Below are 24,423 nucleotides of genomic sequence, written 5' to 3'. Positions count from 1 at the left end.
AACGCGTTGGCTCTGTTACCTATAGCAACGGCAGCGGTCCCTCGGCGCCGCTCTCACCGGAGCTCGCTGTGAGATTACTTTTGCCTTTTACTGGCGCCCAGTGATGACGGAGTGCTTCCTGATTGGATCTGCACCCGAGGCGGTGGTTTAGGGAGCCGAGAATTCTGCAAGCGGAACACGTGGGAGCGAACTGTGAGGAGATTGAGGGGGGTGTCCAGGCCAAAAAAGTTGGGAGGTTTGCAGGTAAGTGACCCCTCTCCCCGATGCTGTGGGAGCTGCTACGCGTCGTGCCCAGACTCTTCCGGCTTGTGTTGCAGTAACAGTAATTGTACTTCCTGCCATGTCTCTCCTTTTCTTGGTCTCTTGGTGGCTCCGGTAAGTCCAGATTTTCCCAAATCGTGTGAACTTGACCACATCTCCGAGAGAAAGGGGCCTCCTTTCGACGGGCCTCTGCTCAAGGATCAAGTTGGGAGGCGGAAGTGTTTGCTGGGCTGCACAGGATACTTGGGAGGGTTGGCACGATCTCGGGTCCCTGAGCCAAGCGCCTCGCGAGGCCCGTGGACGTGGCCCATGGAGTGAAGGTGAATCCATCCTTAGTGACCGAGCCTAGGCGTTGCTGTGGACAGTCCATTCTAGGACACAAGTGTTCAGAGGGCAGAAGTAGAGATTTGGAGCGAGAGCTTTGGAACCAGCTACTTTGTAACTGTATGACCTCAGGCAACTTTAAATTCTCGGATCCTCAATTTACTCTTAAGCAAAATGAGGGCGACAGTACGTAAATGATTGGAGTGCGGTAACGATTAAAAAGTACTGTTTATGTATAGAGCTCTACCAGGAAGCGTAAACTAAAGTAGACTTTGAGATTGGTGAAAATGCGATCAGGGAAGCTGTGCCCTCAGACTGTTGCACAGATCTTAGGACCTTCCCTAATACCTTGAGTGTCCATCAGAAAGGTGGTTGTTGATTAAATTGTGTTACATCCAAACTATGTAATATCATGAAGTAGTTATTTAAAAAGGGTAAGTTTGCTCTGTCTCTTCTTCAGGAAAGATACACAGTGTGTATTACTGGAAGAAAAGCAAATTGCAGAGAAGTGCTTACAGTATAGTATGTTTCCTTTTTTTGGTTGTCCTTGTTATTAAAAAAAAACACCCGGTCCTATATACAAGCATGTTTAAATGTTTCTATGAGCATGGAGGTTGGGAGAGTGGATAGAGGCAGAGAAGGGAAATAAGGGAAAACCAGAACAATAATAACACTATAGTAAATTGGAATATATGACTCTAAAATTATATCTTAACATTACAGTTAATATGTAAACACTGCATATGCTTATGGACAAGATGGGACTTCTAACAGGCTACCAGTTGATTAGAGTATAGCCTCTAAAGCTAGACTTACGATTTATGTCCTGGCTTTCCCACTTCCTAAATGGTGACTTTTAGATTAGCCTCAGTTTTCTCATCTGTAAAATGCACATAATAATAGCATCTGTCTTATGAGGTATATATGGCGATACACATTAGTGGCGTTAATATGTAAAGAACAGTACTTAATACATAGTAAATAGTTGCTACTATTACCATTATGTCTTTAAATAGGTGAAATTAATTTCTTAACTTTTATTGTGATTACCAACATATTTGGACTTATATCATCTTATTTTGTAGTTTCTATTTTTGGTGTGCTTTTTCATCTCTTCCTCTTTCTTGCCCTTCATTGTATTAACCAATTTTTCTTTATCTTGCCCAGCACCTCCCCAATGGGTTTGGAAATTATGCATTCTGTCATTAGTCTTTTAATGGTTCCTTAAAAATATTTTAACGCACATGCTCTAAGTTTAATGTTATTCATTATGTCTCTCCTCCTCCCAAATAGTGTAAGGATTTTAGAATACTGTACTCTGAATAGTCTCCTTCTCATCTTCAGTTCCTGTTTTACAGAATTTGAGTCTCTGTGTCATTTTCATTTTCATTTTTCATTAGTTCTATTTATGTTTCAAAAACCTATTCTATATTTGTTTGATTCCAATATTCAGTCAGAATAACAGGCATTGATTATTAACTTTAAAGTGCGTTTCTCATCTTTGTACTTTCCTGCTTCAATTCCCTGGAACTTAACTTTGATGGCAAAATGCAGTCTTTAACTTTGCTACAACTGGCTTCAGAGTTCTGTTTCTTTAAAATATATTTTTATCACTTGAAATCAGAAGGTTATGTGTATTACTGATAAATCAATAAGAAGTATGATTGTGTGAACAATTTTTCGGGGTATAAACTTTGTTTAACAGTTTTAATGCGTAGTAACAGGGGTCTAAAAAATAGCTTTTATATTACTCTTTGTTAAAACATAACTTTTTTCCCTAGTAGTCTCCATTCCTATGGATTTCAGTAATACTTATTTTTACGTCTATCTTTGTGATAACTTGAAATAATGAAGTTAGAGTCATAGAAAATTGACCAGGCTTCCCTCAAACACTTGTATTGTTTTTTATAATTCATGTTTAGCATGAAATGTTTTATTGGACCATACAGAAAGTAGTTATTCTTATTTCTGAAGTTCTACAGACTGTATTGATTATTTTATTTCAATATAAGAACTTAGGACCCCCCACCCAGACTCACAATGTGATATATAGATGATATATTACAGAATTGTACACCTGAAACCTGTGTAACTTTACTAACAATTGTCACCCCAATAAACTTTAATTAAAAAACAAAATATAAGTTAGATCATAAAAAAAAAAAAAAAAAGAACTGAGGACTCTCAAAAAAGTCATATTCACATTCCTGAATATTTTTTAACTAATGATAGATAATGCTGATTTATTTGGTAGCATCTTAAACAATGGTTGACTTTCAGAGTGTGGTATAGTATAATGCTTAAAAGGACAGGATCTAAGATTGGAGCCTCTAGATAGATGTAATTACTTATCTACTAATAAAACTGGGCCTGGCCCCATTGGCAAGAATTCCAGAGGGTATGGTACCTGTTATAGAAATGCTGGTATTTGTAAAACGCTGGTATATCCAGTGACATTTTGCAAATGATCTGCCATGCCTGGTTACCAAGTCTTTAAAAAGCAGAGCTTAGGATTTGCCTCACTGAGTAACAAATAATTAACAGCATCCAACAAAGTAACTGATAATGTTTTCTGATTTTTTTTCTCCTGTGTATCTATGGAAATTAGAAAGTATATCTTAATTTTTTTCTTTTGTCAAATATTTTTTCTTTCCAATTATAAAAGTAATGCTAAATTGCTTATGAATTACATGTATGACCATAGTTTCTCACCTCTATTTGAATACCACATAAGAACATACTGGAAAATAATCCCACCCCTCAGAGACAATCTGTTTATCTTTTGATGTATATTCTTCCGTATATTTTAATAAACACCAGAATGCTGTTTGGGAACCTGTTTTCTTCATTTAGTTACATATTAGACCAAGTTGCTGTTTTGCCTAATATTCTTTCAAATTAGAGAAAGAAAAAATTGATTAAAGAAAAAGAAGGAAAAAAAATCAATCAAATTAATTTGTATTTCTTAAGCAGTGTGACCTTTCTTTGGATACATTTTCAAAGCTGACAGTAAGACTTGGCTTCACAGTGTTCTCTCCATGAGTAGTTTTTTCTTCCGTCCTTCCATTTGTTTGGTTTTCATTACATCAGACAAAAATAAAAATTCCATGACTGAATTTCAATGCAGTTGATGTCATCATATTGCTCTGGGACTTGAGGTGAGGTGTCTTATTCTCTTTGTGTCTTTTCCCATTTCCCTATTCCTGATAGCTAAACAAATTCCTAGCCTGGAAGTAGTAATAAACATGTTATCATTTGTTTTCTTGTAGGTTGCGTTCTTTGCAAAATATTTAGCCGATAGATGTCCTGGAACTCCGTCTGAACTTGATGTTCTTTTCTTATCAGGACCTAGAGGAATCTCTCTCAGGATGAAGCTGAATCTTACCAAGGTAGTTAATGGCTGTCGCCTAGGAAAAATAAAAAACCTAGGCAAGACGGGGGACCACACCGTGGACATTCCAGGCTGCCTTCTGTACACCAAGACTGGCTCTGCCCCACACCTGACCCATCACACCCTGCATAAAATCCACGGGGTGCCTGCCATGGCCCAGCTTACGCTGTCATCGCTGTGAGTATTAGACCTGCCCATCTAAGCGTCAGCTCTGGCAGTGGCTTAGTTACTTTAATAAGGTGCAGTCAAGCAAACTTTTTTTCTTTTTCTAACATGCACAAAATTTGTAGATTTTTAGAATGAAATCAGAAGAAATATATCAAATATTACACTCTATCTGGTTCTAATCTGGAAGCCATGGGCCAGACCTACATGGCAGAGTTGCTTCGCTTTTCTTCTAAACCCGAGGTTCCATACTGCCCTCATTGCCACTGCTCCCGGGGCGACAGGGCAGGGAACGCTCTGTGACAGCTGAAGCTGGAGCCTAGGGGCTGTCTTCATGCACCAGCCTCAAAGTTTCCTCTGTCTCTGCACATGTGCTTGCTAGCAGTACCTACAGAAATGGAACTAACGGAGTTAGATCATTTTGTGTAATGTACATACTGACTTTATCCTGAATTGAAGAACCTGCTATGTGATGAAATAACTCCACAGTACTATATTAATAACAGTGATTTTTAAAGGGCAAGTGGAAGAAGACAGTCTGGGTATTCTGAAGCAGTTCAGAATATCTGCTTTGCCAGTTTCTCTTCTCAGAGAAGAGAAACACTTGCAAATTGACAACCTTTACTCTGGCTACTGAACCCAGCCTAGTGAGTTGAGGCTATTGAATAATGGTGGGTTTGTGGTTCAAGACTGCGTTTACTGTCATCACTTGTCTGGGCGAGGAGAGGAAGGCTTCAGTCGTATACAGTATCTGTAGAATGGTTCCTTGTATTATGTATTTTTCTGTTTTGTTTACAGGGCAGAACATCATGAAGTCTTGGCAGAATATAAGGAAGGAGTTGGAAAGTTTATAGGTAAAAATTAATCATTTGTGTGTCTCTTGTGATGTATTAATTTGGAGTGTGGAGGTGCTGTTTGTTCTTTGATCTTTCATTCATACATTTACTTACTCATTAATAAGCATTTATTGAGTAGGAACTAGGCATTCGGGATTCAAAGATGAGTAGGAAATATTTGCTGCTCTCATGGAACTCAGAGCCTAGTTGGGATAGGGATAAACAGGTAATTCTGAATTTGCATGATTAGGGATATGTACATGTATCTATCATGAGAGCCAGAAGGAGAAACACATAATGTGCTGTAGGTTACTTGTGGAAGGAGGTCAGAATAAGGAAAGGATTCTTGAAAGAGAAGATGAGGGAGCATCTCAGCTGGGTCAAGGAAGAGTAGGAGTTAGGTCAGGTTGGTGTAGCAGTTGTGGCAGGCAGGTGTGGGCAGACGCTCCAGGCATAGAGCGAGGACCCAGAGGTCAGACTGCATGGGACATGCCTACGATCCAAAGCAGTATTGCCCTGCTTGAGCCTAAAACATAGGCGGAGGATGCTATATTTGGATATGTTACTGTTATCTTTTGTTCCCGAAATAGGATGTATGTGTCCATGTATTTTATAAGAAAAGCTTAGCAGTGATAGCTAGAGAACCAATTCTTCTGTAGACCACCTTCTCCTGAAGCTTTTCCCCAATATCTAGGACTCACCTAAGTGAATGAAAATCCAGTTTCCATTGGTTACTCAGTCCTCTGCTTCTGAGGGAAACTGCATGACAACTTGATTGTTAAAAGGCGCTATATTTCAGCAGAGGAATTTATGTAATACTGTTTTTCTTGATCTGAGACCAGATTTAATAACCAGCTTTAAAGTATACAAGCATATAATTCAGTGAAAATAGCTAATAAAAGCTTTCTACAGATAATTGTCATAATTAAAATTGTGGAAAACAAGGTAGAGAACTGTAGTTTTTTTTTTTGTTTTGTTTTTTTTTATTTGCTTTATTTTTTTGGTCTTTTATCAATGAAATCCTAATTTTTTTTCTTATGAAATCTTTTTCTCTTAAGAAAATATGATATTTAAGCACATAATGGTTTACTAAACCTTTTTTGGATTTTTTTTTAAATGACTATCTTTCTGACTAAAGAATCTAAGACTGTCATCTTGAGTCAATGAAACTTACTGAAAAGGAGATCCATTTGCAATATCCTATAGCTTCCCTATAATTCTGCCTCTAGGGACCCATGATATGGGATGGTTTTATTATTAATGAGATTACCTTTTGACCATATCATTTCACCTTTCCAGGAGCTGGTTTCCCTTGGATGGTACCTAGAATGAACCTACCTGATACTAAATTCTTCTTCAAAGCACATTGAGTAGGGTCAACATGTCATTAAATGCTTTCGTTGTATCTCATACTTTCTAAGATATACCATTCCTTTGTAGCAACTCACTGTCATTAGAAATGAACCTTTACATTTAATTTTTCTTTTAGATTAGAAGATTTCAAAGTAGTCTTTTCATTCATGTTGACGTGCTTTCTATAATTCTAAGTTTAGTGTTGCGTTATCCCGCAGTACAGATTATGAAGCTTCTGTCTATTATAATACAGGGTAATTGTTGATGTGCTTTCAAGGGTTCTTTTCTGTGTTTATACAGGCATGCCAGACGCCCTCTTGTACTGTTCCCTGCACGATCCAGTCAGCCCCTGCCCAGCTGGCCATGTAACAAATAAGGTGTGTTCTCAGAAGGACCCCCAAGGCTGCATCTTTGTCCCCGGAAGTCAGCCTGCTGTATTTCTCACGTGCTAGGATCCCACTGCCTGGGATGCTGGCCCGTTCCTGACCCCTGTATGCCTTCTCTTTATTTCTATGAATATAATGGGATGACAGTTTATAGAGGTTAAAGTAGGGATGCCTGAGGATGGGGTTATGGTAAAAAAATCTGGGCCTGAAAAAGGGTCAAGTACATTCCAAAAAAAGAAATTGCTATGATGGTAGAAAACAATAGCCTTTTGATGCCCTGCTTTATTTGCAGTTTTTAACAACCTCAGGAAGAGTGGGGAAAGTTGCTGATGAGTGTTATCACATGTGTAACTATATATAGTAGAACCACAGTGTAATACGGCTTGCTTTTAGAACAGAATTTCAAAAAGCTGGATCTACAACCAGAGAGTTTTAGCTAGTGGGGAACAGTATCAAAAGGACTTCATTAAAAGTTTCCACCTGCAACGTGGCCCCATTGCATTGACCCTGAGGACAGCAAGGCTGCAGTATATGCTCCTTCACCGGTGCAATTACTTTTCCTGCACCCACTATATTGATATCGGCAATATCTATTAATCTTACCTAAGATTGCTATTTTAAATCACCCTTCTTTAAACGTCTTTTTATTATGTTATTTGAATTCAAAGAAAATATTTTGACGTCAGTTATCTATACCATTTATAAGGGAGAGAGGATTCACCTAAACACTGTTTTTATGCCAGAATAAAAAAGACTCTATGTGGCCTCCCATCGATGTCTTTGTCAGTCTCTTCTAAGAAGAGAGATACTGTAACCAAAGGGACATACAGAGGTTCTCATGCACCATGGGATTTTTGTCTTAGCACATAATTCCGTATCTAACTCAATTTGCTAAATACTTAATAATGTGTTCGGCCCTCAACTGTGCTTTTGGGGCACACTCATGAATTGGGATACTCCAGTCAGACAAATATACGATGGTGTGATGAGGGCTATCTTTTCTATAAAAGAAATAAGTACAAATTCTGAGAGAACTTAGAAGAGTGGGTGAGTGATTACACCTGGGAAAGTTTGGGGAATACATTCGGGTAGATACTGTAGCCACGCAACAGCTTAACTTTTTGTTTCCTCCTACCTGCCCCATAGAAAGGAGAGTCTGTAAGACGATCCTTTCAGGGACTTTGCTAAACCTTTGTGTTTGCACCTTATGCCTCCCTGTTTGGTTCCAAAAAGATGACTGGACAGTCAATGACGAGTAAGATTCCTCACGGAAGGAACAACTCAAGCCAGACGCTGTCCTGGGGACCAACAGGAGAACCCAGGGGGTTCACAGAGGTGGGCACAGCCCCCACCTTCCTCAGGCTAAGGAAAGCCTCAGCCTCTGGCTGCATTCCTTCCCAACACCTGCAAGGGAAGTGATTCAATGAGGTACTCTCCATCTATTCATATGCATATAGGTTTTGTCCCTTGGGGAAGTTGAGACTTACTGTCCAGCTGTCTGCAGGCAAGGGTGATTGACTCCAATCGGTTTTCTATTAAGATGTATGAGATTCACAGACTGTGGAATAAATAATGTGAATGCCTTATGTGAATATCAATAAAAGCCACCAGTCAGCTTAATTCTGGGCTCCAGTCTTCCATGACTGCGAGGCCCCCTGGCCTTCTGAGATTTAACTGCATCGAGTCTCTGCTTCTTTTTTGAAAAACTTAACCTAAAGCCGCCCCTTTTTGTTCCCTCGCTGCCCGAGTTGCGCTGGATGTGACAAGATACCGTTAAGATTTGAACTATAGTCTTGAAAGGTGTATAATATTTTACTAGGCAAAGTAGGTGAAGGGCATTTCAGTCAAAAGGAATAATGAGAGCAAAGAAGAATCAAAGTCTGGTGTATTCAGGAACAGCATGGATGGAGTGGGGTGAGGGAGAACTGAAGACTGGGCTTCTAGAAAAGTATATCAAAGAATTCTTGGGGGCAAGCTCAGAAGTTGACACGTATGGCTGTTGAAGGATTCTCTGTGAGCTCTTAAGTTTCTTAGAGAAATGGGCGTATACTACAGGAAACCTCTTTTACTCACCCTAGGATATTGAATCACTACCATGTCTCTAGTTGTAAAGAAGAATTAAATTCAGAATTGCTTTATTACTTTATTATTTTCTTTTTATTTGCATTTTACTCTTGCTAATTTCTCATTCCCATTGTCTTGTTCCATGGCAGTCTGTGTCTGTGTGGAGTGTTGGAGGACGAGTGGAAATGACTGTTTCCAAGTTCATGGCAATTCAGCAGGCCCTTCAGCCAGACTGGTTTCAGTGCCTCTCAGATGGAGAAGCATCTTGTGCAGAAGCATCTTCCATAAAAAGAGTCAGAAAGTCTGTTGACCGATCGCTTCTATTCCTGGATAATTGTCTGCGGCTACAAGAAGAGTCAGAGGTAAGGCTGTACATCTCACCACTCCTTTCTCTTTGAAGCTCTTGCTAATTTACATTGCATGATACCGTCTTCATTTTTTTAAATTAAAGTTTATTGGGGTAACGATTGTTAGTAAAGTTACATAGGTTTCAGGTGTACAATTCTGTAACACGTCATCTATATATCACATTGTGTGTTCACCACCCAGAGTCAGTTCTCCTTCCATCACCATATATTTGATCTCCGTACCCATATCTACCAACCCCACCCCCCTTACCCTCTGGTAACCACAAAACTATGTCTGTGTCTATGAGTTTTTGTGTCTTCATTTGTTTGTCTTGTTCTTTTGTTGTTTTCAGTTTTATATGCCACATATACCGTTTCCTACTCCTACTTCTCTGCTCCTCACTTCTTGCTCCTCACTTCTTGGTCTCTTTTATGCTCTCCTTTTTTTCCCCTGAATTGTTAAGCGTTATTGCTCTCTAAGATTCTTAGGCTTTCTTTTCATCCCACTGTATATGTTCTCCTTAGGCAATCATCCCTTAGTTGTTTTTTTTGTTTTTGTTTGTTTGTTTGCTTGTTTTTAATTTTCTTATTGGGGCATATTGGGCAGTGTGTTTCTCCAGGGCCCATCAGCTCCAAGTCATTGTCCTTCAATATTAGTTGCAGGGGGCACAGCCCACCATCCCATGAGGGAATTGAACCAGCAACCTTGTTATTGAGAGCTTGCGCTCTAACCAACTGAGCCATTCAACCGTCCCTCCAGCAGCTCAGCAGCAGCTCATTGTCTTCAGTCTAGTTGTGGAGGGCGCAGCTCACTGGCCCATGTGGGAATCGAACCAGCAACTCTGTTGTTCAGAGCTTCCGCTCTAACCAACTGAGCCATCCAGCTGCCCAATCATCCCTTAGTTTTTATTGGTGAATGGTTCTAAAATTGTAGGTATAATCAAAATCACTCTGCTTAGTGTCACCATTACATAACTACAGGGCTTTAGCTAGGTTCTGTCACTAAACCGTCCCTCACATGCACCTCAAACTCAGAGGTAACCATATTCTGTGTCTTATTTCCTCAAACCCTTTCTTTCTTTTGCTCTTCCTCAATACTCTTTCTCAGTTTTTGGCAGCCACTGAGTTCCTCAGCCCAGAAATTTGAGTCTTTCAAGATTCCTTTTAATGTCCGATTTAATACCCAATAGTCACTTCTCTTTGATTCTGTCTCCCTAATATATCTACAGTCTGCCCCTCATCACCCTCTTGTCACCACCTTAAGTCATAATAGCCTCAGCATCTCTTACGTAAATTACCTTTTAATTATTCTTTCTACCTCGGTTCTCATTGGTGCCCAAGCCGTCTTCAGCCCTGCTATCTGAGAGATCTTTGTAAAGCACAGAAGTGAACCCATTGCCCACCTCCCTAAAATAATTTAGTGACTATCCACTTCAGCTTTTACATGGCCTGGACGGCCTGCTGTGACCTGGCCTCGGCCTGCTCCTCCAGCTCAGTGTGGCCTACTTTCTCCTGTGGCTGGCGCTCCGGCTCTTCTGACTTACTGCCATTCCTTGAGGCGTTATCCTGTTTCATGTCGCTATACCTGTACACAGACTTACTTCTGGACTGTTTCTTTTTTCTTATCTTCAGCCATATTCCTCCTCTTGCTTCCAGATCTGGTTCATTTAATTCCATTCTTCATTCTAGGAAACTGTCCCTAATGCTTCCAGAAATTTCTTTTCATCTTTTGCCACTCCCCTTTAATTTGTATGTAGCTCAGTTATAGCCCCAGGCACAGTGTACTGCACTGATTTCTTCGTATTTGTCTTTTTATTAGTCTTTGACCTCCTTAAGCTCAATTTCTGTGTGTCATTTTTGTGTCTTCGTTATGTAGCAGAATTCTTGCTGGTGGTGAATAGTTGTGATGGGGTGGGACGAAGCTGTGCAATAAATAAGGGCTCCTGGTAGCAGAGTTAATGAAACTGGAAAAGGATGCATTCACTAAGAGAAAGCAGAGGAGGTAGGAGAACAGAAGATAGTGATCAGAGTGGAGAATTGGTTATCTGTGATGATTTTATATACAGTCGTCCTGAGCAGTGATCAGGTCCCACCAGGGTAAGCCCATTCAGTTTGAGAAACATTGTTATTTTCAGTTTACCAATAAAAATGTAATTTGGCTAATGAAGTTAATATACATGAAATAATGAGAGAAAGCTTAGTAGTCATTCTGAATAGAATGCTCAGTATCTGGGAACATTGCTGTGGGTCTGAATTGTTAGCATTGCTCACCAGCAGTTGTTTTCAGCCAGTAATTATCCTTGTAGGACGAGTAATGTTTGGGTGAGTAGAGAAGAAGATGGAGTACGACAGCAATGGCCAGATGAGCCTCAAGTCCCTCTTCTGTGTTACAATCAGCCTCACCATTTCACACTTTCCTGTGTGTTGGTCAAATGCTGGGGTTCCTCTCTGTACCCCTTATGCTTATGCTGTTGTCTCGATATGATTATTAATAGTGCCATTTTACTCTGAAATGTGTTCCATTTTAGACAATAAATTATATAGGATCACAGTTCTTACACCCAGAAAAGGAGTTTCCCACATAGGGCTGTGCAAGCAGTCATGTAAAGGGGCATCCCCATGTAAAACTGTCTGCTTTGTACATCTGCATACATCTGTTCCTTTTCCTAGGAGTCCTTCTGCTCTTATTCACTGGATCGTTTTGTTCTGAATGCCCTTAAATATTGAAGTTCCCAAGGTTCTGTTATTGGCTGTTTTTCTTCTTCATATATTTCCTAGGCCAGGGATGGCAAATGGATTTCATCCGAAGGTGCTTGGAGCTGTGTCTGAATGCAGCAGGAAGAAAGAGGCCTATTGGCCATGTCTGCCATGGAAGCAGGAGTAGGGAATCGCAGCCTTGTGCCAAGGGTCTGTGTTCTAGCCTGGGCAGGTGCATTTGTATCATACGTGTCCATAACTTCAGGCCTACATATTCAGTGGCTAAATTTGTATGCCCCTCTGATACCTCAAACTCAGAATACACAGAACAGACTATTCTTCGTGCCTCAACGTGCACTGTGCTTTTAGGATTCCCCGTCTGCAATTCTCACCTTCTCCCCGAACTTGCAAAACAGCAGCCAGGAGTCATCCTAGACTGTCTTCATTCTCCGGAACAGCTGATTAGTCAGGTCGTGTTGATCGTACCTCCTGAGGAGGTTGCAAATCCCTTCCCTCCTCTACCCCACTGCCGCTGCTTTAGTCCAGGTCCTCCTCGTCTTTTGTCTGGATTACTGCCGTTGTGTCCTACCCCATCCTTCACTCAGACTCACCCTTACTTCATTCTCCACACAGCATTCAAAGTGCTCTTTCTGGGGGAGTAGTTTGATTGTACCCTCCTGCTTAAACTAAGAAGCGAAATTCCCTCTTCACAGCCTGCCAGGCTCTCCATCCCTCTGTTCTACCAGAGAGCCGCTGTGGGTTTGTGTATTTCCTTGCCATCCTTATTTTGACAGTTTCATATACATAATTATTACGTGTATATGCATACCTACATGTGATTTTTATTACATGAATATGATCATATGTTCAGAAATTTGCTTGTCTTTTATTTAACAATATCTCGGAACTCTTTTCTGATACCTTGGTGCATATGAATATATTTGTAGGAGAGATTGTAGAAGTGAAATTTTAAGATAGAAAGATAAAAGCACTGACATTGTGACAAGTTTGTTGTCTCCTTCCCCTCCCATGAGGCTGAACCGATTTTTACTCTCTAGGTATCAGGGTATATACGTGTGTTTCTCTTAAACACTTTTGCCTTCACTATGTTGTTGTCACTTAACTTTCTTTGTCAGTGTGATGGGCAAAAGTGGTATCTAATTGTTTCCAGTTACGATATCTAATTGTTTCCAATTTTCATTTTCCTTACTGGCGAGGTTTAGTACACTCTCCATATGTGCACAAGGCATTCATATTTATTTTTCTCACGTTCGTATTCACGTATCTGCCTAAATTTCCATAGGCTTGTCATTTCCTTCGAGGACTTGTTGGAGCTTTTTCTGTGGTATAGCTATTAACCTATTCCTCTACAAAGTAAGTTTTCCCTTGCCCTTGTTGATAGTGTATTTCACTAGAGAATATTAATGTTCTTGTACTCAGAAATATGTCAGCCTTTTCCTGTAAGCTGTAGGTTGCTTAGGAAGGCCTTCCTTATCCCAAGATTATAAAAATATTCAATAGATTCTTTTAATACTTGTATAATTATATTTTTTATGTTTAGATTTACTTTTGAGAATGTGTGCAATAGCAGTTTTTATTACTTTTTTTTTTTCCCACGTGGATAGTCAGTTGTCCCAACCAAATAGTTTAGAAGTTCATAAAGTTGTCTCTAACTGAGAGACTTGGCAGTGACCTAAAGCAGACCTGGATAGTCACTTAAACACATGAAAACTGTTCTTTTTATCCTTTTCCTCTTATACTTGCTCAGTATGCATTTAGTTTAACCTGAAGCATGACTACATTTGTCGATTGCCTCAGTTTCTCCTCAGTCTTAAGTATTTGGGTGGCTTTCAAATTGTGTTCTTTGAAGTCCAAACGGTTCTCAGGGAGGAGGGAGCACCAAGCACCATCCCTCTGCAAGATTCAGCTGTAGCAGCTTCGCTGCTTCTGTGCGTGGTTCATTTGATAAAGATCTCTGCTACTAGAAATGGTTTAAAGCATTCAGTTCTTTCTTATCTTAGGTCCTTAAGAAAAGTATGATCATTGGAGTGATTGAAGGTGGAGACGTGGTGGAGGAGAGGCTGAGGTCAGCACGAGAGACAGCCAAGCGGCCCGTAGGGGGCTTCCTGCTGGATGGATTTCAAGGGAATCCAACAACTCTGGAGACTAGACTGCACTTGCTATCATCTGTCACCGCAGAGCTGCCGGAAGACAAACCGAGGCTAGTGTTCAGTTAGGATGCAGGCCCAGCCTCGTGGGCTGCAGAGCAGGAGTGCAGGGGCGAGGGGGGTATATTATGTGGTCGCTACCTGGGCATGTCTTTGGATCTTTTGATTATGTCCTTTCCGGGCTGAATCTGCTGAGGCTGGCCCGGGGGGTAAGTTCCATCAAGGCTGCTCTGCCCTTGATTTCAGAATGTAGACCAGAAGACAGTTGCCATGTGAATTCATTTATTTGACCCTCATTCTAAATGAGGGCAAGTGTTATACTGTTTCCCCTCATTCTTTTGACAAGTACACATGTTGTTCTTTATTCCTTATAACATGGTGCCTGGGGGCAGGTATAGTCAGGTGGAATTCTGGCCTTAATGAAGAAAACTTGAGGACAGATCGGGGTGCCTGGCGGAGTGAAGACGGGCACTACTAAGGATCTTTAAGAAGTTCTTAGATTTGGTGGCTTCAGTTTTTGAAATTGAGGGGATCGGCAACTCTAGTGGGGTTGGTTCTTTTCATAAATCACAGGATTCACTACATACTGGTGAGAGGAGATGATCTACAAGGTTCAAAGCAAAAAATCCCAAGTTTCTGAATGTAGCTGATGTCTGACCATGTTTCTCCAAAAATAAGACCAGGTCTCATATTCATTTTTGCTCCGTAAGACACATTAGGGCTTATGCTCAGGGGATGTCCTCCTGAAAAATCATGCTAGGGCTTATTTTCCGGTTAGGTCTTATTTTCAGGGAAACATGGTATAATAATAGTATATGTAATTTTACCACTTTAAAAAAAAAATCCAGGTGTAGTTTGCAATAAAGTGTATAGGTCTTACGTAGAGCTTGATGGATTTTTACACGTCTACACCTGTGTAAACACCAGCCAGAACGAGGTGTTTTTATCACCCCATGTAGAATTCGCCTCAGTTTTCACCTGGTTCTGTGTTCATTGCTCCCCCTCCTTGCTTCATTGTGCTGCAGATGACAGTTCAGCAGTAGTATTTCTAGTCATTTTCTGGACTTCTTGAGTTAAGTGCTCACAGATGTCTGTTACTGGATTTGAAAGCTGGGATTGTTTTTCTTCCTAAGGTGTAGAAATGCCAGCTTCAGTTGGAGAGGAGTTCTAAAACATTACATTATTTGAAGGAAACTGTAGTCAGAAAAACTAGCATATATTTAAGGGTCCACGTTTAATACTACATAAGCCCTTTTTAGAAATCAGGGAGTCTTTAAACTTTTTTCTGCCAGTTCATAAAAGGAACTATGGGTAGAAAAACAAACATGAAAAACAACAGCCAGCTCTGCTCTGATCTAATGACTCCCTATCATGTGTTGGTGGCAAAACCTGGTTGAGTATTATTAATTCTCTCAGAATGCCTTACTTATTACCTCTGAAAATACTGTCTCATTGTATGATGCAGAGGTTTTATTAGTGGAGAAAATATAAAGAAACACAAATAAAACCACCTAGATTCTTAGATCTTATGAGCAGAGTTAAACTACTGAAAGCAAGAGTTGCTTTGTAAATGAACCTATGAAGAATATAGTAAGTCAAAATGTCTTTTGGGAACCAATTATAAAAAAGAATTACAGGCAAAATACAGTTAAAACATGGACGTATTTGAGGGGGAGATAAAGAACACAGTTTTGTACTTAAGAAAATCTCTGTGGAGGAAGATAGCCTATAAAGTTCAGCCTAAGACTAGGGAGGTTGTTTAGAATGGATGAAAGGGGGGAAAAACTAACCTTTATTGAGTTTCTCTCTGGGGCCAGAAACTACATTATGTGCTTTTTCAAATATCTCATTGATCAATCAATTCTGTAAGGTATGTTATGCAGGGTGTCAGGCAGGGTCTCAGCTCCCGCTCCCCACATAAGAACGCAGCACATGGTGAGGCCAAACAGGAACACCCACGAAGCCATAGATAGGGGAGTCACACTGCTATATTCTCACTGGAGGCTGTGTTGGAGACGCAGGAAGCAGGAGCCACACTATTCGCAACCTGCTGTCCACTTGTCTCTGCCAACCCACCTCACTTGTTAGCTGCAGTCCACCCTGCTAACCGAAATCCGCACTTGCTAGCTCAGCCACCATCTTCTTGCTAGCCCCCTATTTTCTGCTAGCGTAGCCACGGCAGTTATATTAGTGGCCAATGGCTCACTGGTTACAGCTGACGGCCAACTAGCCACAGTTGATGGCCATCCAATCACAGTTGATGGCCATTTACTACCCTAGTGAGCACCTTTCCACGTGAGGGCAAGAGCCTGGAAACTGCACTCCTGGCTCTGGCCCCACATATGTATTATTGCACTCATTTTTAAAATGAGAAACCTAAAACAGAGTGGTTAACAAACTTTCCCAAAGTAACACAGCAAGTAAATAGCAGAGCTAGGATTCTAGCCTAGGTCTCTGCCTCCAAAGCAAAGGTTCTTTCCACCACACCTTATTATCTGCTGCCTGCCGTGCTACCCATGGTTGGTGGTTTTCATTATTATTTTAATGCCTTCTGTAAAGACTCTTTGATTTCATTCCTGGCATTGTCCTCATGTCACTGTTCTTATTTTCACAGGCTCATTTGTGGCATTAGCCGGCCAGATGAGGTGCTTGAGTGTATTGAAAGAGGAGTGGACTTATTTGAGAGTTTTTTTCCTTATCAAGTGACAGAGCGGGGATGTGCCCTGACTTTCAGCTTTGATTACCAGCCGAATCCTGAGGAGACATGTAGGTCTTTTGAAGTTAATCTCAGTGTTATCCTTAAGTTTCTATTTCCTATTTTTTGGCTTGTGATTCAAACCAGAAATATGTGCATACTATAAAGCCAGCCTTTTATGAAAGTCTATCTTTGTTTCTTATCTGAACGCCCTGGCGTGTTGGTCCACAAAGCCAGGTACTTAATACTGTACATGTAGCTCATCAATATTAGGAAGTAATTTTGTAGTGAGCAGAACCAAGAAAAACAAAACCTCTTCTATTAACAACCCAAAAAAGAACATTCAGAGTGAATAGTGATGACAATCTAAGAAAATAAAACCTTTGAACTGCTTGGAAAAAGTTAATTCGTTTTTCACAAAAGAGTTCTTGTCTGCTTTTTGCAAACCCCATGCTTTTAAAATACCAGGAGTCTAACCTCCTCTGAGCCCAGTGTTACTTTTGCTTTTTTGTCTTTTTCTACACACTGAGATGGGGAAGCTGTTTTCCTCTGCTAATGTTGCTTTGAAGCACTGCCATTTTCTTTTATTGTTTAGTTATTCAGAAGTCAAGAAAATCAGTTTCAGATTCTGACATTTAACTGGCAGTAGAAAAAGAATTTGGATACAGACTTCGGGCGGCGGGGTGGGGGTGCGGGGGTCCCTTGAAGCATCTCCAGTTTGTCAGGAGAATGTTGCATGCCCAGCGTTCCCTCTGGCCTGCCCTCGGTAACAGGCAGCATGGTGGTGGAGGACCAGGGTTCGACTTTGGGGTTCTCCACTCACTCTGCTGGGAACCTTTGGCTGGCAACCTCTTTGGGCCTTGGTTTCCTTATCTGTGTAATAACGGGCTTAGACCTGGTAACCTTTACTCTCTTTCGGTGCTGATAAAAGTTCTGACTGGCACATAATCCTTAGAGAGGACAACGGATATAAAGGCACAAGAAAAAAAAAAGCAAAATGTATTCATTCACCTAATGAGGCAATAAGGGGTTTGACCATAGTACCTGGTGTGAGGTGATTGGTATGCTTTCCTTTCCCTTTTCCTGCTGTCCTTTGAACTCTTCCTCTGTCACTACCAACCTTACATTTGTCTAGGCCTAGAGACTTCCTTTAAGAGTCATTGTATTCCCCACAAGTTACCAAAATTTCATTCAGAAGATGTTACACTTTTATAAAGCAATTTAAGCATTAATCTGAAGTGAGTTGCTTCTGGAAACAAAATGAATAAGGTTGGTCAAATTCTTATATATAGGAGGTCAATTTTACTGTCCTTTATATGGACCAGAATATAATGTATGTGGATAGGTGTACCACTTTATAAATGATGTAAACACTTTATAAGTGTTCATGACTTTATTTACAAGCTGAATTATTTCCACCAGGACATACTTATTAGTTATTCCCTACCACGAATACGCAAAACTCTGAAAAGAACCTATATTGAGTTCTCTGGAACAAACAAGTTCCTTTTTGGCCAGAGAAAGCTGTTTCGTTATGATTAGGAAAACTGAAATAGTTTGAACATTTTTATTAAAGTATTACTATTAATCAGATTTGTAGATATGTGTATAGTAAATTAAAATCCTTTGCCAATTACGAAGTGAAAATTACAAAGGAATAAATTGCCTAATATAGGCACCAGTGTCCCCTAGTGACAAGGATTTTCCAAAAGCCAGGGCTTCCTGGTTTCCCACGTCAGCATGCAACTTCATAGCAGCAAAGTTGTAACAACCCTGCGTTCATTGTTCAGGTCACTTCTCTTTTTCCTTGGACCTGGACAAAACTACCTTCCTAGGAGTGTCTGTCCATTCTCCTTGGGTTAATCCTGATGTTGTTATTACTTGTTTGCAAAAATATTTATCTGCTTTCCCCTGTTTAAGGCAGCTGGCTCTTTGCATAGGCACTGGTGTTTCTCTTGTAATTCCAGGAATTTTTTTTTTTTTTTAAAGCAAAGAGTTCAAGGGAGCAATTCAAGTCCCCATTTAATTCTGGATAATCAGTTCCCTGAAGAGCTGGAGTCTCTGTACAGAGCACATAAATTAAAACCATATTTTACTTTTAATCTGTTTGGAACTCAGGCAGTTACAAAGCCCAGTTAATTTACATGTACTTTATGATGAGACATAACTTCATCTCACACATTTATTTTCTCTCTCTCTCTCTCTCTCTCTCTCTCTCTCTCTCACACACACACACACACAATAACTTTTTTTTAAACCATTCCTTGATAGTAAGATTGTTATATACTTGTAACCATTATTTGCTTAGACATTGTTGAATCTCCGAGTTTTGATATAGATTTATAAGTAGTGGGTCAGAGATCATCTTGGTACATACTGCTATTTTTCTTGTGTCTTTTCCTTCCAATAAATTCTCAGGAGTGGAGTTACAGGGTCATAGGACTGAAATAAAATTCTTCCAATGGGGGTCCACTTTTTATCTGATCATTCAAGACTTTTTATTGGTTTGTCCTTCAGTATTACAACAAAATGGGACACAAGAAGAAATAAAGTATGTGGATCAAACAAAGAAAACCAAAACAACCAGTTGCAACCAAGAAATGACATCATTTGAAATTAATCTGAAGGAAAAAAGGTAAGGAATTTTGTAAAGTTTAGGTTTTGTTTTCTGACTTCTTAATATCAGTGTTTTAAAAGTTTATGTAACTGTTCCCTTTTCTGTTTATGACTTTATAAAATATTTATAGTTGAATATTATTTAGGCCTTCTCAAATTCAGTTCCAGAAAAAAATCTTTTTCTGCAGATGAATTTGTGTGCTTTGGCTTGTCAGAAAACTAAGGCTAGATAACTATTGTTTTAGAATAAGTGTCAGAAAGATTTGACCACATTCATTGTTTGGTGTTTTTTTACTCCTCCAGTTACTTTAAATCATGACAGAGCAAAATAAGGATTTCAAGATAAAACACTACAAAAGTTTTTTTTAATTTTAGGGAACCGAAGTCTTCTTGATTACATGCAGACTGTAAATCTTAAACAAAATATTTGCCTCTGTAAAGAATGAACTAAGATATCTTGTAACTTTGAATATATTTGGCCCAAAGTGGTAATAGTCAGGGAACCAGTGGTTTGCACGCTCAGTTTAGTGGTGTTTTTGGTTTTGTGTGAAGGGGTATTTTGGGGATTCAGACTTATTAATGTCTATGTAGTGATAGTACAGACTTGAAAGTTAATGAAAGAACATGAAAATCCTAGTTCTTACCTGTGCCAAAGAAGCTTCTTTTTTTTTTTTTTTTTTTTTTTTTTAAAGATTTTACTGGGGGGAACAGGACTTTATTGGGGAACAGTGTGTACTTCCAGGCCTTTTTTCCAAGTCAAGTTGTTGTCCTTTCAATCTTAGTTGTGGAGGGCGCAGCTCAGCTCCAGGTCCAGTTGCCGTTTTCTAGTTGCAGGGGGCACAGCCCATCATCCCTTGTGGGAGTCGATGAACTGGCAACCTTGTGGTTGAGAGGATGCGCTCCAACCAACAGCTATCCGGGAGCTCAGCTCAAGGTGCTGTGTTCAATCTTAGTTGCGGGGGGTGCTGCCCACCATCCATCCCTTGCGGGACTCGAGGAATTGAACTGGCAACCTTGTGGTTGAGAGCCCATGCTCCAACCAACTGAGCCATCCCGGAGGCAGCTCAGCTCAAGGTGCTGTGTTCAATCTTAGTTGCAGGGGGTGGAGCCCACCATCCCTTGCGGGACTCCAGGAATTGAACTGACAACCTTGTGGTTGAGAGCCCACTGGCCCATGTGGGAATCGAACTGGCAGCCTTTGGAGTTAGGAGCATGGAGCTCTAACCGCCTGAGCCACCGGGCCGGCCCCCCCAAAGAGGCTTCTTGATTGTAGGTCTGAAATAGTGATGTTTACCACATTTTAACTTGAAAAATAGCCAAGGAGATTCATTTCTATTTTTAAAATGCTAGGGTAATACTACTAAAATTCTCCATACATTATAAATTTATCTGGAAATTGCCATTTTCTTACTGTCAGCACTAGACTGGACATTTTGAAGACTTGGAGTTTGGATCCTAGCACTGCTCACGACTGTGTGACCTGGTCAAGTCATTCAGCTTCTTTGTAAGAGCTGCTAAAAGGTGCCACACAGACGTGTACGGTGCTTAGAATGTGTGTACCCAGCGGTGTCGAAGCCTTTTGCTAGATTACCTCATTTAATCCTTGCAACAACTCCGTGGGGTAGGCACTGCTATGACCCTTAGGACCATTACAGATGAGAAAACAGACAGAGGGAGATTAGGTGACTTGCCCAAGTAAGTTCTGAGCCAGGAATCAAACCCAGGCATTGTAGCTCCAGCACCTTCCTTCTTAACCCCCTTAATGGTCTTCATCAGTAAAATGACAATAAAAATGCATGTCTCCAAGAGTGGTTAAAGAGATTCAGTAACACAGTGTACGTAAAAGTGCTTTGTAAACTGCAAAAACCTATGCAAGTAAGAGGTTGTACTGTGTCCTCTGATACTAGCTCTGGTGACAAATGGAAGAAAGTGTGTCCCTTAGAATAGCGTTTCCTAGCATTATGTGCCTTACCGTGTGGCTGACAGTGCTCAGCCCGAGGGAGCGACCCCAGGACTCTCCTTGCTGCTCCTGTGTAAGCCTTAGGCTGGGAGGTCACATCCAGCAGAGATGGACTCCTGAGTCTCTGGCTCATTGTGCTCTGTCAGCTTCGACCACATCGCCACCTAAGCAGGTGCCAAGTGGAACATTTGCCAGCGATGTTATTAACTATTGGTTATGCACCAGCAGAACAGAGAGCCCGGTTGTGGACTTCTTGTATTCCTCACTTTCTGGAATGTCACTGTAACTTCCCTCCTCAGGTACCAGGAGGATTTTGACCCACTGGTGAGAGGGTGTTCCTGTTACTCCTGTAAGAATCACACTCGTGCATACGTCCACCATCTACTGGTGACCAATGAACTGTTGGCTGGGGTCCTGCTGATGATACACAACTTCGAACACTACTTTGGATTTTTCCACTCTATCCGGGAAGCACTGAAAAATGACAGACTGGCAAAGTTGAAAGAACTCATCCACAGGCAAGCATCTTGAGACCCATCACACCCAAGTCTAACTCTTCACATTGAGCCAGTGCCCCTGTTGGAATGTGGGAAGAAGAGAACAAGAAATGAACTAAGCTTTCATCATTTGTACTTGAGACTAAGGTCTGCTCAGATAAGGAATGTCTGTACCAAACTGCCCACATAAGGATAAAGAGACTTTTTCTAAAGACTTAAATGACCCAAGTTGATCAGAAATAACTGAACCATGACCTTTAATATTTCTATGCTAACTCTTTTAGTCAGCAGAGATTCGTTTAGTCAAAGACAAAAGCTTGAGATGTGAACAGACAGCCTAGAAGTGGTGGTGAGGAGATGCTGAGGGTTCACTGGGTTGGGTTGGAGCCGGAAGGGACATGATTAGTCCTGAGTCGCATGAGCTTGTGGACACCTGCCTGTTGACTGGAGAAGGAATCTGGCTGATTGAGGAGATTTCTGTATTTGAATCCTCATGTTCTCAGGGGCCTCTTTTGGACACTTCTGCCTTCCACGCTGACCCGGCAGTTCAATGAATCAGAAATGGCTCTTGCGACCTAACCAGGCGAGCATCTCTACGGAATGTGGGGCTCACACATTGCTCCTATGACCAGTTGGCCCAGGGATACCCCTCATTTGGCTACATGGACTGTTTGTGACTAGTGTCCCTGGAGCTGACTGGAAGTTTGCATCTGATTGTACATTTCTACTGGGGCCTGCCCTTCAGGTTCAGCGATAGTCTGAACGCGTAATAACTATAGCCCCATCACTTGGGGAAATTCCTTTACCATGTGTTCGCTCGGACCGAGCAGTGGACTGGCTATTAGAGGATTGGGTTTCAGTGCTACTCACCTCTCCATGCCTGGTTCCTCTTGACTAAATAGGGCAGGCATAGTGGATGGGACTAAATCAAATTCTTTGATTCCATCTAGTGCAGGGGTGTCCAAATTTTTTCAATGTTTTTCACCAAGGGCCATATGCGGTAAAATACACAAACAGCCGGGCCACTCACTCGAGGTGAAGTACGTATTGCGTCACCTGGTTTATTTAAGTAAACTAAATATATTTTTGGAATTTGCTATGGGCCAATTAACAATGGATTACGGACCGCAGTTGGCCCGCGGGCCGCAGTTTTGACATCCCTGGTCTAGTGCTAGTATTTGGGGAACAAAACATTTTAGATAGAGTCCTAGCCTTACTTGTTCTTGTTTATTGATCACTGTTGGCCTGACGAAAATGTAGTAGTGCCAGGAGTCAGGCAACAGCAGAAATACTCAAGAGCCTAAAAAGGGGTTTTGGCCTCTGGATTTTGAAGTGGTAGGTGAATTGGCATTAGCCGACCCTGAGGCTGGGAAGACCTTCCTGGATCATCTCTGATTCTGTGATTTTTTTCTGCTCTTGCCAGAGGACTGACATCCGTGTTGACAGTGTGGCAGGCGATTTTGTGTGTGTGCTTTTCTATATTTATCAAGTTTTCTTTAAGAACACACATACACACAGCTTTTGTAAAACAACAACAGAACCGAAAAGATGCCTTTGTTTTGTTTGTAGGAGTGTGAAATATATTAGTTTTATATTCTTGTGCTATATTTTACTGTTTGTTCATTTTAGTGGGTGTCACTGAACATTGTTTTTAATTATGTGGTTACTATATTTTTATGTGTTGGATGCCCATCTATGTGGTTTCCTTTTTAGTGGTATAGGAATGTCCATGAATTCGATTTTGGAATTCATGAATTTTAGAATTCATGGACTTTCCTATAACCTCTCTCCTTCATTAATGGCAACGTTACTTATGAAAGACAGAATTTCTGTTCTCAAGGATTTGATGTTTTGAAATATATTGGATTGGACTTGTTCATATGTTTATATTCCTGTTCAATGCCAAATCCATTATTGGAGGAGTATTAATAAATATCCCCAAATCAGTATAAAATGTATGAGATTTATTTATGTTCAAAACACAAAATTCTGCCCAATATGCTCCATTTTTCTGGGTTTTTTTCTTATTAGCACATTTGAAAAATGTTTCTGTAATGTAAATCTATTAAAGTCAATAGCCCATAAACATTTTTAAATAGTGTCTTGTTTCCTGTGAATAGTAGTGGATCTATTAAAATACTAAATTTTCATGGTACCAGAAATGTTCTCCATTGGAAAAAGATTTTTCTATATTTATTCCATCTGTAGTCATGGTTTTAAGTGCACGCACGCTAAATGCAGAATCCAAGGAGATTCAGGGATGCACCTGTCTCTTTCAGTTATATAATTGGGGACCTTAAGGCCATTAAGGCTTAGCACATAATAAAAATAACTACAATCTATGGAGCATTTTTAATGTGCCAGGCACCTTAGTAAATGCTTTCCATACATATCTCATTGACCCTTGGAGCAAGGCTGTGAGGTGTTGATATTATTCCCTTTAAGAACTGAGTTTCAGAAAGGTTGAGTATGCTGCCTAAGGGCCTACCAGGAATTTCTGGAAGATTGAGTAGTTTGCCTAAGGGCCTACCTACCACTAGTTAGCGTCCAGGTTAGACTTTAGCTCCATCTGACTAAAACTCAACAGTGAACCATTGCATTGCGTAGCATCTTTCTTGCTCATGGGTTGAAGGGACAGAGAAGCCAGGATTGAAGAGGTAGAG

At 40.6% G+C, this 24,423-nt stretch overlaps 1 protein-coding gene across 3 annotated transcripts; it reads left to right on the top strand.

The window, feature by feature from the left end:
- Positions 1–97: 97 nt before the first annotated feature.
- Positions 98–23,714, top strand: QTRT2 (queuine tRNA-ribosyltransferase accessory subunit 2). 3 transcript variants are annotated; one of them, XM_019734885.3, is made up of 9 exons: positions 98–243; positions 3,931–4,153; positions 4,940–4,995; positions 6,631–6,707; positions 8,930–9,142; positions 13,846–14,045; positions 16,607–16,758; positions 19,205–19,322; positions 21,563–23,714. In XM_019734885.3, exons 2-9 carry the CDS (start codon positions 3,954–3,956, stop codon positions 21,792–21,794), a joined length of 1,248 nt encoding a protein of 415 aa, XP_019590444.2. In that variant the 5' UTR covers positions 98–243; positions 3,931–3,953; the 3' UTR covers positions 21,795–23,714. The 3 variants fall into 3 exon arrangements, with proteins under 3 accessions (XP_019590444.2, XP_074187824.1, XP_074187825.1); XM_074331723.2 differs by having other exon boundaries at positions 137–243; positions 3,855–4,153; XM_074331724.2 differs by lacking the exon at positions 98–243 and adding an exon at positions 457–581.
- The last annotated feature ends 709 nt before the right edge of the window (positions 23,715–24,423 follow it).

Source organism: Rhinolophus sinicus, chromosome 17, assembly GCF_057876585.1.
Source record: "Rhinolophus sinicus isolate RSI-liver-muscle chromosome 17, RSI-T2T, whole genome shotgun sequence".
NCBI classification, from domain to species: domain Eukaryota; kingdom Metazoa; phylum Chordata; class Mammalia; order Chiroptera; family Rhinolophidae; genus Rhinolophus; species Rhinolophus sinicus.
The sequence above is the reverse complement of the archived record's forward strand: the minus strand, read 5'-3'. Positions and strand labels throughout refer to the sequence as shown.

Bases quoted from the DNA above. Each gene is read 5' to 3' on its own strand.
- QTRT2 (XM_019734885.3), top strand. From the start codon at position 3,954: ATGAAGCTGAATCTTACCAAGGTAGTTAATGGCTGTCGCCTAGGAAAA. The intron at 6,708-8,929 runs GTGTGTTCTCAG...GTTCCATGGCAG, and splicing joins CTGGCCATGTAACAAATAAG to TCTGTGTCTGTGTGGAGTGT. The intron at 16,759-19,204 runs GTAGGTCTTTTG...TTTGTCCTTCAG, and splicing joins GCCGAATCCTGAGGAGACAT to TATTACAACAAAATGGGACA.